This window comes from Leptonychotes weddellii, chromosome 4 (genome assembly GCF_054177405.1).
Source record: "Leptonychotes weddellii isolate Sample4059 chromosome 4, ASM5417740v2, whole genome shotgun sequence".
Classification (NCBI taxonomy): domain Eukaryota; kingdom Metazoa; phylum Chordata; class Mammalia; order Carnivora; family Phocidae; genus Leptonychotes; species Leptonychotes weddellii.
In genome coordinates this window covers 86,043,538-86,057,987 of record NC_138372.1, presented here as the reverse complement: position 1 = coordinate 86,057,987, position 14,450 = coordinate 86,043,538, and the positions used below count along the sequence as shown (strand labels likewise).

Below are 14,450 nucleotides of genomic sequence, written 5' to 3'. Positions count from 1 at the left end.
CCCCCCCCCCCCCCCCGCCCCCCGCCCCAGCCTTGCTGCTTTGTCCTGGAGAAGTTACTTCCCCTCATAGCCTCCATTTTCTTGTCTTCAAAATAGCCTAGATGACGGCCACATTCTCTTTTAACCTCTCACGTTGTGCTCCTGGCCAGTGGAGGAGGGAGAGGCTGACCAGGCCATACAGGGATGGGCCCATGGCCAGGGCCTTATTAATGGATTTCTGACCGACTGGGAAGGACCGTTCTCCTTCCTGGGTCCTCACCAGCCTGGCTTGAACGCCTGCTCCGTGCACAGCCCCGTGTCAGACGCCGAAGATAAAAATATGCGTAAGCCAGACTCTGGCTCTCAGGAGCTCAAAGTCAAACGAGAAATCCTCACCAAATTTCACGTGCCGGGTATGGTTCTGTAAATATATTGCAAACCTCTTTATCCTGTGTGGGAAATGATTAAACAGTGTTGTGCATTTGATATGATAATCTGTTGCTTTAATAGAGCCCAGGGTAAGATAAGATTAAAAGAAGTGCCACAAAGGAGAACAGGAGAATCTTTCATCTCTAGAAAGTAATGAAGACAGACCCCAGATACGAGAAAGGTCTGGCTCTAAGTGGCGCAAATTTTAGAAGGCTATAATGAGCTTGACACAATTGGATTTCCATATGCAGCTCTCAACACCCAGTCCTCACCCAAGGCAATAACAGCCGCATCCTCAAATGATGAGCAACATGCTTGAATGTAGACGTGTCGCTGAGGGTAGGGCTGGCGCGGTCCTGGGCCTGGGATGAAAGTTCTTGGCCCAGAGAGAAGAGGACTGACAGGGCTTCCTCGCTTTCCTTGTCATCCTTTCCCAGCCGGATCCCCCTTTCCGCTCTCACCATCTAGAGAAGCGCTCTCCCTCAGACTCACAGGCAGATCCACCGGGTCCAAGCCCTGGCCTCTTCCCCATATTCAGAAGCCAGGAAAGGGAGTCGAGCTGTCCCCGTGGGGACACGCAGGCCACAGGAAACCAGAGACCTAGTGTGTCCTTGTGCTTCCGTTGACAGCCTGAAGCCGACTCCCTGGCCTCTTTTTAGCACACGCGACAGCCCAGCAGGACACTCGGAAGGGACGCTTCCCCTTGCCGGGGAGAGGTAAACGGAGACACGGAAATTGCCACAGTTTCCCAAGGCCTGTTGTCCTGCTTGGAGTCCATGGCGAAGTTACAGCGGACTTTCACAAAGGCAGGGGAGGGGCTCCTCTGGCCCAGGATCACCTGTGAGTCCCTGTGGGCTCCTTTGCTTCCAGCGGCGTGGACCTAGAGCTGCTTCTACAGAGACCTGCAGGAGCCCAGACTCTGGCTGCATTTCTGTAAACCAGCAGGAACCCTTCTCCCAAAGCCCCTTTCCTCTTGGGCCTCCCTCCGTGGTTGTGCTGGTGTCGCGGTGCCACTGATTATGGCTATTAGGAAAGACAGGAGCAGCCGGCGTGCCCAGTGGGTCCCGCCTCCCCCTGCCTCTGCAAGCAGGACAGATGCACGCTTGCCTTGAGATACCCGGCGGCCCCCCTGCAGGGGACCTGCTGGGGCCTCCCAGGCTGGGGCCGGGGAGCGTTCCAGTTGTCCTAGTTAAAGCCAGAGCGGTGTGTGAAAATGTGTTCCATCCTCCCCTCTCTCACACACGGGCAGTGGGCCACCGCGTCACACGCGCGTGCACCTGCTCTCGTCCCCGACAAGCACGGACACGTATTGGCCCCTCCATGCATGCATCCACACCCCAAAACAGACCTGCGATTTTAAAGACTTTTACTGATTTAAAAATTACCAGGCCATGGGGATACATCCGTGAACAAAACGAAAACTCCTGCCCGCAAGGAATTTACATTCTGGGAGGCAGTGGCAAAGTAAACGCAGACACCGTATCCTCCCTTAGTCATAAGTGCTAAGGGCAAAATAGAAAGAAGGGAAGAAGTGAAGACATGTTGAAGGGCACAGGATGCACACTCCTTGCTTTTCTCCTAATTAACTGATGTTTGGGCACCTGCTGGGTACAGGGAAGGGCCCCGGGCCCTCAAGGAGTGTCGGGATATCCCGTCTTCTCCATGTCCTTCGTTTCTCCACAGGAGGTGGGAGGGCCCCAGAAAAATCGGGATGAACCAAATTTCAGGGTCACCAGAGAACATGCTAGCTCTGGAGCTGGGGGCCCTGGGTCTACAGCTGGGTGAGATAACCCATGCTCCTTTCTAGAGCTGGCGATCCAGTTAGAGATGAGAAATACTCTAGTGCGAGACCGAGTAGGTAAAGATCATGAAGCTTTTGGGAGGAGGCAGGGCTTTGATGAGTGGTATTTCTGCTGCCGGGATTGCACCAAGGCTGGAGAGGTGAGTAGAGACCCCTGGGAACTCTGACCAGGACCAGGCTGCACCGAGTGGGTACGCAGAGTCTCAGACCCAGGGCCAGGGTCTGCGGACAGAGATCTGTAAGTGGCTGGGAAGAAGCCGCTTCCTCCCCTTCATCAGGCATCACCTGGGAACGCAGCCGTGCCGGGACGGCCTGCTGTCACTGGCTTTGCCAGGCTCGCTGTCTGGTCTCTCAGGCTCGCTCACTCTTTTTTTTCTCTGCCGATCGCAGAAGGCCCGCCTTGCCAGGATCCGTGTGGCCAAGACAGGCAGCTCCAACGCCTACCTGCACAGCAAGCGCAACGGACTCCTCACGGAGGCCATGGAGCTGATGGTAGGTGCCTGCAGGGCCTGGGCTGGGGAGAGGGAGGGGAGACGGGCTTCTTTTCTCTTTCCAGGGGCACCACCACCCCCAAAGCCCCAGTGTGAACCCTAAGAAGGACATGTTTCCAGACCTTCTCCCGGGAGCACCCCTCCATGGACCCTCTCCCATGGGATTCTCACCACTACCCTGGACCCAGCTGAAGACCCAGGGCCCCCAGCTCCAGAGCTAGCATGTTCTCTGGTGACCCTGAAATTTGGTTCATCCCGATTTTTCTGGGGCCCTCCCACCTCCTGTGGAGAAACGAAGGACACGGAGAAGACGGGAGGAGCCACCAGCATGATCCGCAGCCTCTCCTCTTTTCTGATTAGGGCACCCCAGAGGAGGGGCACGTGGGCAAGAGCACATCACTCGCCGAGAGCCAGCACCACCACCTGCTGCACTGTCTAGAGAAAACCACTGTGAGTCCCAGCCCGCCGCGCCCCTTCTCACCCCTGACTCCCACCCTCCTCTCTGAGGGCTGGAGCTCACAAGGGGAGAGCTCTGTGCCCGCATCCTCGCCCCGGGCCCAGGCTGCAGATGTCCGAGTCTGTCCCCTTCAGATCCAAAGAATAGCCACGAGGTCTCTGTCTGCCCTCAGGAGGAAGACCCCAAGGAGGGGGGCGGGGCGCAGTCTCCAGGGTCGGAGGCCAGCTCCGTCCTGCAGCAACAGAGAAGCTCATTGCCCCCAGCTTTTCTGCACACCCCCACAGGGCCCCTAGAGCCGTGTTTTCATGGTTACTGAGAGCTGAGGGCTCCGCCTCTGTTTCTCAGTCCGGATGGGCATCACTCTTCAAAACTCAGGCTGAATTTATCCTAGGTTGCTACAGGACAGTGGAGAAGGGCATCAGTTTTTGTCCTGTCCCTGGGGCTAGGCTGATGCAACGTGTAGGTCCCTTTTGCTCCCTACACTGCTCCTTAGAGGACAGTGAATGAAGGAGGCGGTGCCTATATTTCTCTAGCCAGGGATTGTATGGGTACCGCTCCCTCTTAGTCACCCTGCAGCGCCCAGGGAGTTCAGATTCTGCAAGACTTCTTGTTAAAATAGAGCCATGGTTTAGGATGCTGTAGCTGGAATGTGGCATGTTGCCTGTGCCCCACAAACAGACTGAAAGGAAGGGCAGTGGGGCCAATCCTGGACCCTTGGCAAAAAGTGCCAGGAACAGTAGGGAAGAGGAGAAGTCAGGGTGGACAACCCAAGAGAGACAAAGTGCAACCCTTCCCTGTTCTTTCTAGGCCCGCCCTCCCCAGAGAGCCCAGGGTCAGGGCTCAGCACCCTAGGGAAGGAAGTTTCTACTTCTGAATGTCCCATATCCTGGCCTCTAGGTGCAGGGGGAATAGACGTCAGATGACTCTTACTGTGAGCCAAGTGTGGATACTGTGGATGGCAGTTGAACCCAAAGAGGGCTTCCCAAATGGGAAAGTACTCGGAGAACCCTAGTTTCCAGGACTTATCACATATGTCTTACTGTTAAGAACTGTATATGTATATCTAGAACTTCTCTCAAAGACTCAGAGCTTGCCAACGGGATAGGCCCGGACCCAACTGCCCTTTCCAAGTTGCATGTGCTGGGTGGAATGTGTCAACTGAAAGGATATGGGTAAAGATGTTTGGGTTTGAGGGGCTGGAATGTTGGCATTGAAGGGATGGAATGCTGAATTTGCGGGAGTGAATGTCGGATTGTGGGGCAGGGGTGCTGGGGTGAAAGAGATGGAATGCTGGACTTCAGGGGAGGAATGTTGGGCTAGAAGAAGCAGAATGTTGGGATGGAAGGAATGAATGTGGGGTTTGAACAGGGTTGTGTTGGAACAAGGGGTGGAATGTTGGACTCCCGGGTGGAATGCTGGGATGGAGGGACTGAATGTCAGAACTGAGCTTGGGAATGCTGGAATGTACAATCAATGGTGTTTTTATCTTCTGTTGGCATGTTGTCCTGTAGGGGTTGTCCTATCTTGTGGATGATCCCCTGTTATCTGTACGAACCTCCACCATCAAGGTATCACTTTTTTAAAAATTCAATTGATGTGTTTCTCTCTGAATATTCTGAGTCTGTGGATTCTCCTCTTTTTACCCCCTGGTCTGGTTCTCTGCATGTGCTATCAATTCTTCTGGGGCTTTTCCTACCTCTACTGCCACTCCCAGCAGCAGCTCAGGCTTTGGGGTGTTTGTGCTGAACTACCTGACTGCTTTTCTGCTTCCCTCCTTTGACCTCCCCAAGGGCTTAGAGAGGGTGGCAGAACATGGCAGCCATATTGGTCCCCTGTGAGTGTCCCTGGGCCCCTTCCCCAGCTCCGCAGGGGCTCCTGGTACTGGCTGCCAGGGCTGGTCTCTCTCTGCACGCTCTTCTCATGCTTATTCTCTCCAGAATGGCAGCCTCAGCCAGACCATTAATACCATAGGTTTTTAGTCACCTTGACCAAACAGCCTTTTTTTTTTTTTTTTTTCGGTTATCCCGGGTTCAGCACCAGGAGGCTGTTAACATTCCTTCCCCTGCTTATATTTGACTTAGGGAATCCTGTGCCTCCAGATATATTAAGGATCTGCATCCCATAATCAGGTGGAGGGGGGGGAACAAAAAAATTAAAGAAATCATAACCCTGACAGACCCCATTGGCCTTCAAGAGCAAAGTTCTCCCAATTCCATGAATAATCCAGTGCCTTCAAAAGCTTATATCTCACACGTACCCAAGATTCATAAGGATCTTACCCATTAAATCCAACCCAGCATTCAAGACTGCGTAGCATACCCACTCCCCAGGGTCAGTGACTCCTTACCTGCCACCTCCAGGAGATCCTGTGCAAACCCTGCAAAGTAAGTCAAGTCTGCTTCTAGCTCTGAGGATGCCACTAAATCCCTCCAGGTCCTCTGTGTCCCGTCAGCTCAAAGCTGTAGATGGGGTGTATGTCCCATCACGATTTAATGGCTGCAGTCCCCACCCTTCAACCTGATGGCCAGGGCTGCCAATAGGAATCTTTTTCTTTCTGCATTTGATGCCTGTGGGACATCGCCCCTCCCGAATGCTTCTCCATGCTCCAGGCCGCTGGGATCCCTCCTCTCGACGCCCACACAGAGACAGGCAGCTACATGGCATACGGGGGCTCATCCCCCTCCTTCCCCATCTCCTTTTCCTACCTCTTCTCCTTCTGCTTCCCACAGAACCACGAGTTCATAGATGAGCAGATGTTTGAGCAGAACTGTATGGAGAGCTCGATGCAGAACTACCCGTCCACAAGAAGTCCCTCACTGTCCAGTCACCCGGGCCTCACTACCACCTGCTGCTCCCGTCGTAGTAAGAAGACCACGCACCTGCCCAACTCCAACCTGCCAGCCACTCGCCTGCGCAGCATGCAAGAGCTCAGCACGATCCACATCCAGGGCAGTGAGCAGCCCTCCCTCACTACCAGGTGGGTGGCTTCCAGCCCCATCACTCCCCAAGGCTTGAGTCCTGCCGGTCCCAGAAGGGAACAGCCTCGGCCTTAGGAGAGCCCCAAGTGAGCCCTCCTTCCCCTTATGTAATGCATGAGCCCCCTCCACCTTCCTTATCTTTGCAAGTTAACCCAAAGGCCCTTCATTTGCTTGGGAGGGTACCATAGCAGGTGTAGGCCCAATGTGGGGTTAGATACCAGAAACAGTAACTGGGAAACAAAAAAACAAAACAAAGAAAAACACCTCCCCTAGTGCAAAGAACGGATCGTTTTCCCAGGGAAACAATTTTCACAATTGTGTTAGACATGGCTTATCCCAGGCTGACTTTGAACCACAGACTGACCTTTTCCCTTCCTTCTCTGCTTATACTTAGGCCACTTTCCACTACCTCCAGTGAGTTGCAAGGGACTCAGGGAAAACAAAATTCAAATGCCACAAAGGATAGGTAAACGGTCTATGGCAGGGAGAAAAAAAACCGCATACTCTGAATTCCAAAGCCCAGTGTACAGGACTTCGCAATTGTCAGAAATAATAATTAGAATGGAGAGTGACAGGCTGATTACCAAAAGCAGAGACAGAGGGACGCGGGAGCGTCCTCCTAGTTACAGTGAGCTAGACATGTGGGGGGGGGGGTCAGGGACGCTAGGGACACTAGCAAGAAGCACCATCACCAACTCACTCTTTTTTTTATCTCAGTCGCTCCAGCCTTAATTTGAAAGCAGACGACGGACTGAGACCAAACTGCAAAACATCCCAGATCACCACAGCCATCATCAGCATCCCCACCCCCCCAGCGCGAACCCCAGAGGGGGAAAGTCGGCCACCCCCTGCCAGCCCCGGCCCCAACACGAACATTCCTTCCGTAGCCAGCAATGTCGTCAAGGTCTCCGCCTTGTAAAACCGCTGGACAGAGGGCCCGTGCGGGGAGTGGGAGTGAAGGGGGCTGGCATGTGGGTGGCCACTGGCACCGCTCTCTCCCCTCCCTTCCCCACTTTCTGCCGGCCCCGTTGCACCCCTAGCACTGAGACTTGTGCCTGGAAGGAAAAGGAGGCAGCAAAGGGCACTTGAGGTTCACTGCTGCTGGCGTGGCCGTGGCCGTGGCATCTCGCTGGGGCCAGAGGAAGGGAGGGGGGTGGGCGATGGGATGGCGGTGGGGGGGTGGGTGGTGTAGAGGCTGCGTGCCAGGACAGGGCCTGGAGGGGGTAGCCTCAGGCCCAATAGCAGTTGTTTCTGGAGACCCGGGTGAGGAAAATACAAGACCAAGAACAGCACAGAGGCCGAGTTGTCACAGGCAAAACAGGAAGAAAATATAACACTGTGTATTTAAGCACCTTTTTCAAGGCTCTTAATGGATAATATTTATTCATGGGAAAAGGTGGAAAACAAAACACCAACGGATTTTTGTGAAATATTTTTCTCCATGGACCCAGTACCTTTGAACCAAAACAATGCATTTTGTGAGGGTTTTGTTTTGTTTTTGTTTTTGTTTTTCTTTCTCCTTTTATAGCAGAAGCTCTTAGGCTAAGAAGTCAGTTATTGCTGAGTCCTCTCTCCATTCCCCCAGGTGGGTGAGGTCAACTGAGCCTGGGCCCCCACTGCCCAGCTGACCTGCACAGAGCTGCCAACTGACCATACAGCAACACTTTCCCTCCGTCTGTCCTTTGTCTCTGTACCTCTCTGCTTCACCCCCCTGGCTGTTCTTCTCTGTGTCCAGCCATCTGTCTCTACATGGACCCCGGTGATCCTGAGACATGTTAGTAAAGGCTTCTCCACTTCCAAGCACCTGCAGACTCATGCCTGGGAGTTACAGTTGTGTGAGTGCGGCTGTGTAAAAGAAGAGAATAAAGCTAAAACGGAAGAGTTTAGGGATGAGGGAAGTCCACTTTATAGAACAAAGTGCTTCCCTTGCAGTGGTGGTCTTTGCAGTTTCCATTTCTGGGGGAAAAAAAGGGAATGACCAGATTTTTCACACTGGGATCTTGACACAGAAAATAGCCAAGACCTAGGAGGCACAGTGGAGTCAGGTGTGTGCTAGCGAAAAGAGAACAGAAGAACCCAGGGCTCACAGCTGTAGTCGGCCGCTGGAGCACCTTGTTATGTACCCTTCTTTCAAGACCCACCATAAAGCCCATCCAGAATTCTGCCAAGAGGCCCTATAAGCAGTTTCTTGCAGAAAAGGCAAGCTTCCGACTTACCTTATGACTGAGGTAACTCCCATCCAGAGGCTGCAGATGATTAAGCCTGTGTGCTTCATGAAGGATGCTCCAAAGTGTGAAAGCAAGTAAGCAATTCTAGACGATTCTTACCTGGCCTGAAAAATGTTTGAGGTCTGAAGGGTCTTCAGGCCTGATGTCCCCAAAGGTAACTGAAGTGTGGGTGAAGCCTGATCACCTCCGTGCAAGGGAAGTGATGTTACTTTTGGAGAACCTGTTCAAGTGGTTTGTACCCTGGGGGGACTGGGAAAGCATTTCTGGAAGCCTCCTACCATTTTTCACTGCTTGTAGGCAGGCAGGTGGGCCTCAGGGTTAGTGACAAGCCCCTGCCCACCCTCCCCAGTTGCGGTCTCTCTAGTCTGGGCTCTGAGATATAGAAGCCCCTCATCCATTCTACAGGTTAGTGATCAGCAGTTTCACTGTAGGCCAAGGACCTCTCTGCCGACCACAACCATCTAGACAAGTTTCACCAGTTGGGAACCTACAAAACACCTTCTGTGGGCTTCCCTATGGCCCCAGCTCCTAATGAAGCCCCAGCTCTAGTGACCCTGTGTGAGGGGAAGGTCAGTGGATTCTGAGGTGGCCTCTAACCAGAAGGTGGCCAGGTGGGCAGACGACGGGGAGGCTGCTCTTCTTGCTGACCACCAATTGAGTCCTTTCTCTGGGTCTGGCTTCGTTAGGGGGAAATCACCCCATGAGAATGGGGTGGTTTTGGCCTTCTGAGCCTGCAATCTAAGTAGACAGAAAAGCTTTACAACTACGAAGGAATATATGTGTACACCCCCCCACACACACAAACACAACACCACCAACCTAAACACACCTGAGAATAAGTACTTGAATCCACTCACTTCATACCCATATCCCATTAGGGAAGGCAAAAGCCTGGGCTGGACTCCATGTAGAGGTCAGGCACAGGACTAGAAATGGAATTTTTCCTTTGAAAGAATGGTAATGGAACAAAGTTAGGAATATTGTAGTATCTAAGTTTACATCATAAAAACTGAGTGGGGTAAGGGATAAAGAGGAAAATAAGAACATGGTTACATACATATAGAAAGTACCCGTGTTTAAGAACAGGTCATCACAGGATTAGAATAATGACAATATCCAACCCAGGATCTGTTTGATAGTGCACCAAGGGAGCATTTTAGCGCTTCCCACAAAAATTAATGAACACGTTTTTAAAAATCATGTCTCAAATAATTTCTCATTTTTTGACCCTAATGAACTGTTTTGTGTTCCTTCAATTTCATGTCTAAATCCCACATTATGCCGGTTCCTAAAAGACTTTAGACTATCCCCTTCCATCTCCATCCCCCAGTGTAGACTTAGCCAGGGATAAGAGACCCAGCTCACCTCTGGTCCAAGAGATGTCAACCCAGGAAAATGGCGCATCTACACAACAGAATACAGCAAGACTACATTGCTGGAAGACTTCTGTAAGTCAACTAAAAGGCCTAAGCGTGCTGAATCGGTGTAATAAATCTAACTCATTGACCAGTGACTGAAGAACCAGGATATCAGGGCTTTCTGGAAGCAATGGCTTTCAGGGGGAAATGACTCTTGAGCTTTCATAGTTCCTGAACCACTTCAGTATAATAGAAGATTCCCAAAACCACTTACCCCATTCGATGCCACTCAGCATTAGAGAGTGTTAAAAAATAATTATTATTATAGGCTACGTTCAAATGAATGGAAACTTAGAAAACATAGTATTAAGAATATATCAGAACTAGAAGGGATTAAGGAATACCTTACAGTATAGAAGGCTGAGGCCCAGAGAAATGAAGTGACTTGCTCAAGATCATGCAGTCATTAATGTCCTAACCAGGACCAGAACACAAGTCACTTGGCTGTTAGTCTAATGCTTTCTCCACTACACTTGTTACCTCTTGAAGGAATGACGCTTCGGAGAAGATCCATCAAAGAATACATGCTGTAACTAGAGACATAGTCTTATGTAAATGTCAATACGACTTGGACACAGGCCTTGGGAAAAATTTGACTGTACTAATACAAACCATCCTTTTGAAACCACCATGCCCTGGGTAGAACCAGCTATGGACTATCAATTCTGTCAAAAAAAAGAAAAAAAAAAAAGGTGAACAAGCGAACAGTTTTCATTCAGCCAAATGCTACCTCTTCTCATTGAAGAGAGGGCTGATACATTTCAAAGCATATCTTCTAGAGTCTTTTGATCCTTACTACAACCTCTGATGGTAGTAGGTCAAGTGACTAAGTCCTGGATCCACAGAGAAGGAAAGCAAGCGGGAAGAAGCTGAGTGACTTATCCAAGTTCATAAGGCAAGTTAGTGGCAGAACTGATTGCAATCCAGGGCTTAGACATCTTGTCCTAAGATTTTTCTCCCACATCATATTGCATTACTCTGGGGTTTGCTTCTATTTTTAATACTTGGATTTCCAGGGTGGTGATTAGGGGGAGGAAGCATTCCATCAGAACCACCCTGAACCAGGACCTCCAGAAGCAAACTGTACTATTTCGCTTTCATCCCCTATGCCCTTAACGTGTCAAGTTCAGGACTAACTGCGCAGAATCCTGCTTGAAAGACCAGATATTCTCAGTGACAGTTGAACACATTAATCTACAATCACACAGGAGTTTAAGGTCAGCAAGTAGAAAAGTGAAACTAAGAGAAACAAAGAATTTGAACAGAAATTAAAGTGGACAGTTAATGCTGATCCATGATTAATGAGAGCCACCCTGTAGACGTGCTGAGGACTTTACCTAGTTTTCAAACTATGATTCCTGCAGTTCAGGATCATATCACTTATTCTTCAGAATATAGGCAGGAAAAGTGTACATTGAAACGTGTACCTAGATTTTTTTTCCTTGTCTTCTTAACTTTGCAGAGGTAGTGGTTGAAATGGAGCTAAACCTAGATTCTGAGGTTATTAATGAATTCCAGTGGTCCAGGCTCCCTCCCTTCCATCATCAGGTCACTACAAGGCAGAAAGATCCCAATGCTGTTAATCTAAGGCAATATTAGTTTCCCTTCTAAACTAGTTGGCATGGTAACCATGACAAACGGGAACCTGGAAGACTTTTATTTTCCCTTTCTGATTTCCTTATGAAATCGCATCATTTGCAAAGCTTTAAAATGACTGGACGAAGGAAAAGCATTTTTATGACCCATGACCCTTGGAGCCCAAACAGCATCATGAAGAGAAAGTGGCTATCAGAAAAAGAAACAGCTTTAAAGGGTTCCTTCTGAGTCTTGTTTTCTATTCAGAATGTTCTATGTTTTTCTCATCAAGTGTGGGAATGACATTTATCTTAGCAGGTTACTTAACTACACTGGATGATGTCACTCCAAACCAGTGTAGGGCACTGACCCAAGTCCTGGGGGGGCTCCTTGGACCAATAGACTATTTTACAAACCTGGGAGGTGGGAGGGATGGTATATTTTTGATAATCAGACATTCCAGTGTAATGTTTTCCTTAGAGGTCACCCCCCTCCGTTAATGTTATCGTGAAAAACATCAAGTGTGTTCTTTTCTATTTTCGTATAATAAATGGGCTTTGCTTACCAACATCTCAACGGCAAAGAAGAAATACTGTACAAAACTGCAGGAAGATAAACGTGAAAACTTTCTATGGAAAAAAAAAACAAAACCTCTTGAGTTTCCTGTCGTCTTCTTTTGAAACTGTAGTGCATATGTTAAAACGTATTATCATTTACAGTACTGAGTCATGTGCCACTGCTGTACCTGATGTATCCGATCTGGATTAAACAGACTATGTGCCACAAACCCTAAAGTGATTACGAATGTTTATTTTCATACCAATTCTCCTGGCTATCCACTAGAAAATAAGGATAGTTTGAACACAGAGGGGCTTTCTCTCTTGCCAGAGAAAAGCCACAGCATCTCCGGAGGGTGCTGATGGACTGGTCTCATCTTTCCTCCCCCCCACTCCACCCTCAGTGCAAGCAACCCCTCTACAACACAGACCATGGTTCTTGCCCGCTTGTATGCTTTAGTCAGGGATGTCCACAAGCACTGGGTTGCCTTTGTCAACAGCTCTGTTTTGAGCCCCAGCCCTGAATTACTGAAAGAATACAGAATACTGATATGCCTTTACATATCAGTGCTGGTTCTGCTGAGAATACAGAATCTTTAGTCCATCTAAACCAGGGTCTGAAACTAAAAAGAAACCCCAAAATGAAATGCTGTGTAGGGTACAGCAGGAAGCTCTGGAATTAGGTGACGGAGGCTCACATTTAGGTCCTGTCGCTTCCTTGCATGACTTCCCATCAGGCACTTTTCTCTCTTTTTTTTTTTTTTAAGATTTTTTATTTATTTATCTGAGAGAGAGAATGGGAGACAGAGAGCATGAGAGGGGGGAGGATCAGAGGGAGAAGCAGACTCCCTGCCGAGCAAGGAGCCCGATGCGGGACTCGATTCCGGGACTCCAGGATCATGACCTGAGCCGAAGGCAGTAGCTTAACCAACTGAGCCACCCAGGCGCCCCCAGGCACTTTTCTCTTGGTTTCAGTGTGTTTCATCTTAAGAATGGGGGTACTGGATTAGATATCTTGAAGAAGATATCTAATCTGATTTAGGTAACGAGAACAGGAATTTTCATATTCCACCATAATGTGAACAACACATATTCCCAACAACAATGGGAATCCTTTTAATTTCCCCACAACCACATCCCAATCAATGAAAACCGTAACAGAAGTGGAACATCAAGGCCAATCCACGGTGCTCAAAGGCCTTAGAAGCTGGCTATGAAATTCAGGTGCTCATATCCTTATCACCCACTAGGTGTCACTACGGATCCATACCTCACATAATCTGGAGCCCAGGAACTGAAAACCAGATGTGCACTGAGCAATGCAGGTTTGTTTTCACTGAAAAGCACTCAGTGTTAACTGGGACATACGTGCTTGCTCACAGAGGCACAAATCCATATTCTGCCAAAACAAGAGAGTAACACCTGGTGACTGATCCAGTTCCAATGGTCAGCTACGACTATCAAAAATATCCTCATAAATTTTTTTTAAGATTTTATTTATTTGGGCGCCTAGGTGGCTCAGCTTAAGCGACTGCCTGCGGCTCAGGTCATGATCCTGGAGTCCCGGAATCGAGTCCCACATCAGGCTCCCTGCTCAGCAGGGAGTCTGCTTTTCCCTCTGACCCTCCTGCCTCTCATGCTCTGTCTCTCGTTCTCTCTGTCGCAAATAAATAAAATCTTAAAAAAAAAAATTTAAAAAAAAGATTTTATTTATTTGACAGAGACACAGAGAGAAAGGGAACACAAGCAGGGGGAGTGGGAGAGGGAGAAGCAGGCTTCCCGCCCAGCAGGGAGCCCGATGCGGGGCTCGATCCCAGGACCCTGGGATCATGATATGAGCTGAAGGCAGACGCCTAACGACTGAGCCACCCAGGCGCCCCTATCCTTATTTTTAACGGTTAACAGACTTACTTTTAGAAGGGGAAAAAAACCTAAAACTTCATACTACTCTCTTGTCTCATACAATTTGATCTTCACGTAGTATAATTCCTGTTCAATTTTTAGTATTCAGGGGCTTAGTATTTAGACGTTTTTAAAAGGTTAAGTATTACTGTAATACTTAAGCTAATTTAGAAAATGTTACTTTATTACCCAAAATAATAATGTCTTCCAAGTCAGAATTATCCACAGCTGCAGGTTTCCTAAAGATTTCTCTACATGTTAATACTGCTAGCCTAATTTAAGTTAAAGTTTAACTTGAATAGTTGTGGTCAGTATTGTTTAGCACTCTAAAATTCAGACCTTAAACCAATTCACTGGCCTTCATCCAAATCACCTGAATTTATAAAGGCTCTGTATATTCATGAAATGATTATTCTTTTCCCTAACTAGAAACTATTTTCTCTTATTAGTCATATATTAATTCTTAGAAACTGGGAGCCTAAAAATCTAGTCTCATTTAATTGATGAGAAAACTAGACCCTAAGAGGTGGTATGACAGGTACAAGATAAAGGAGGCAGCAGCAGAGTCTCCACCAGGACGAATGCTCTTTCGACTAAACCACAAAGCATTCACAAGCAAATTTACCTAAAACCTA

The 14,450-nt window shown here is 48.9% G+C and overlaps 1 protein-coding gene across 2 annotated transcripts in view; it reads left to right on the top strand.

The window, feature by feature from the left end:
• Positions 1-7,300, top strand: part of KCND3 (potassium voltage-gated channel subfamily D member 3) — a 198,676-nt gene extending 191,376 nt beyond the window's left edge. The window contains exons 3-7 of one of the 2 annotated variants that reach the window (XM_081815654.1): positions 2,600-2,701; positions 3,061-3,150; positions 4,669-4,725; positions 5,887-6,134; positions 6,853-7,300. In XM_081815654.1, coding sequence (XP_081671780.1) covers positions 2,600-2,701; positions 3,061-3,150; positions 4,669-4,725; positions 5,887-6,134; positions 6,853-7,054 — 699 coding nt within the window. In that variant the 3' untranslated portion in view covers positions 7,055-7,300. The remainder of the gene's footprint in view (positions 1-2,599; positions 2,702-3,060; positions 3,151-4,668; positions 4,726-5,886; positions 6,135-6,852) is intronic. The other variant, XM_081815655.1, reaches the window with a different exon arrangement.
• The last annotated feature ends 7,150 nt before the right edge of the window (positions 7,301-14,450 follow it).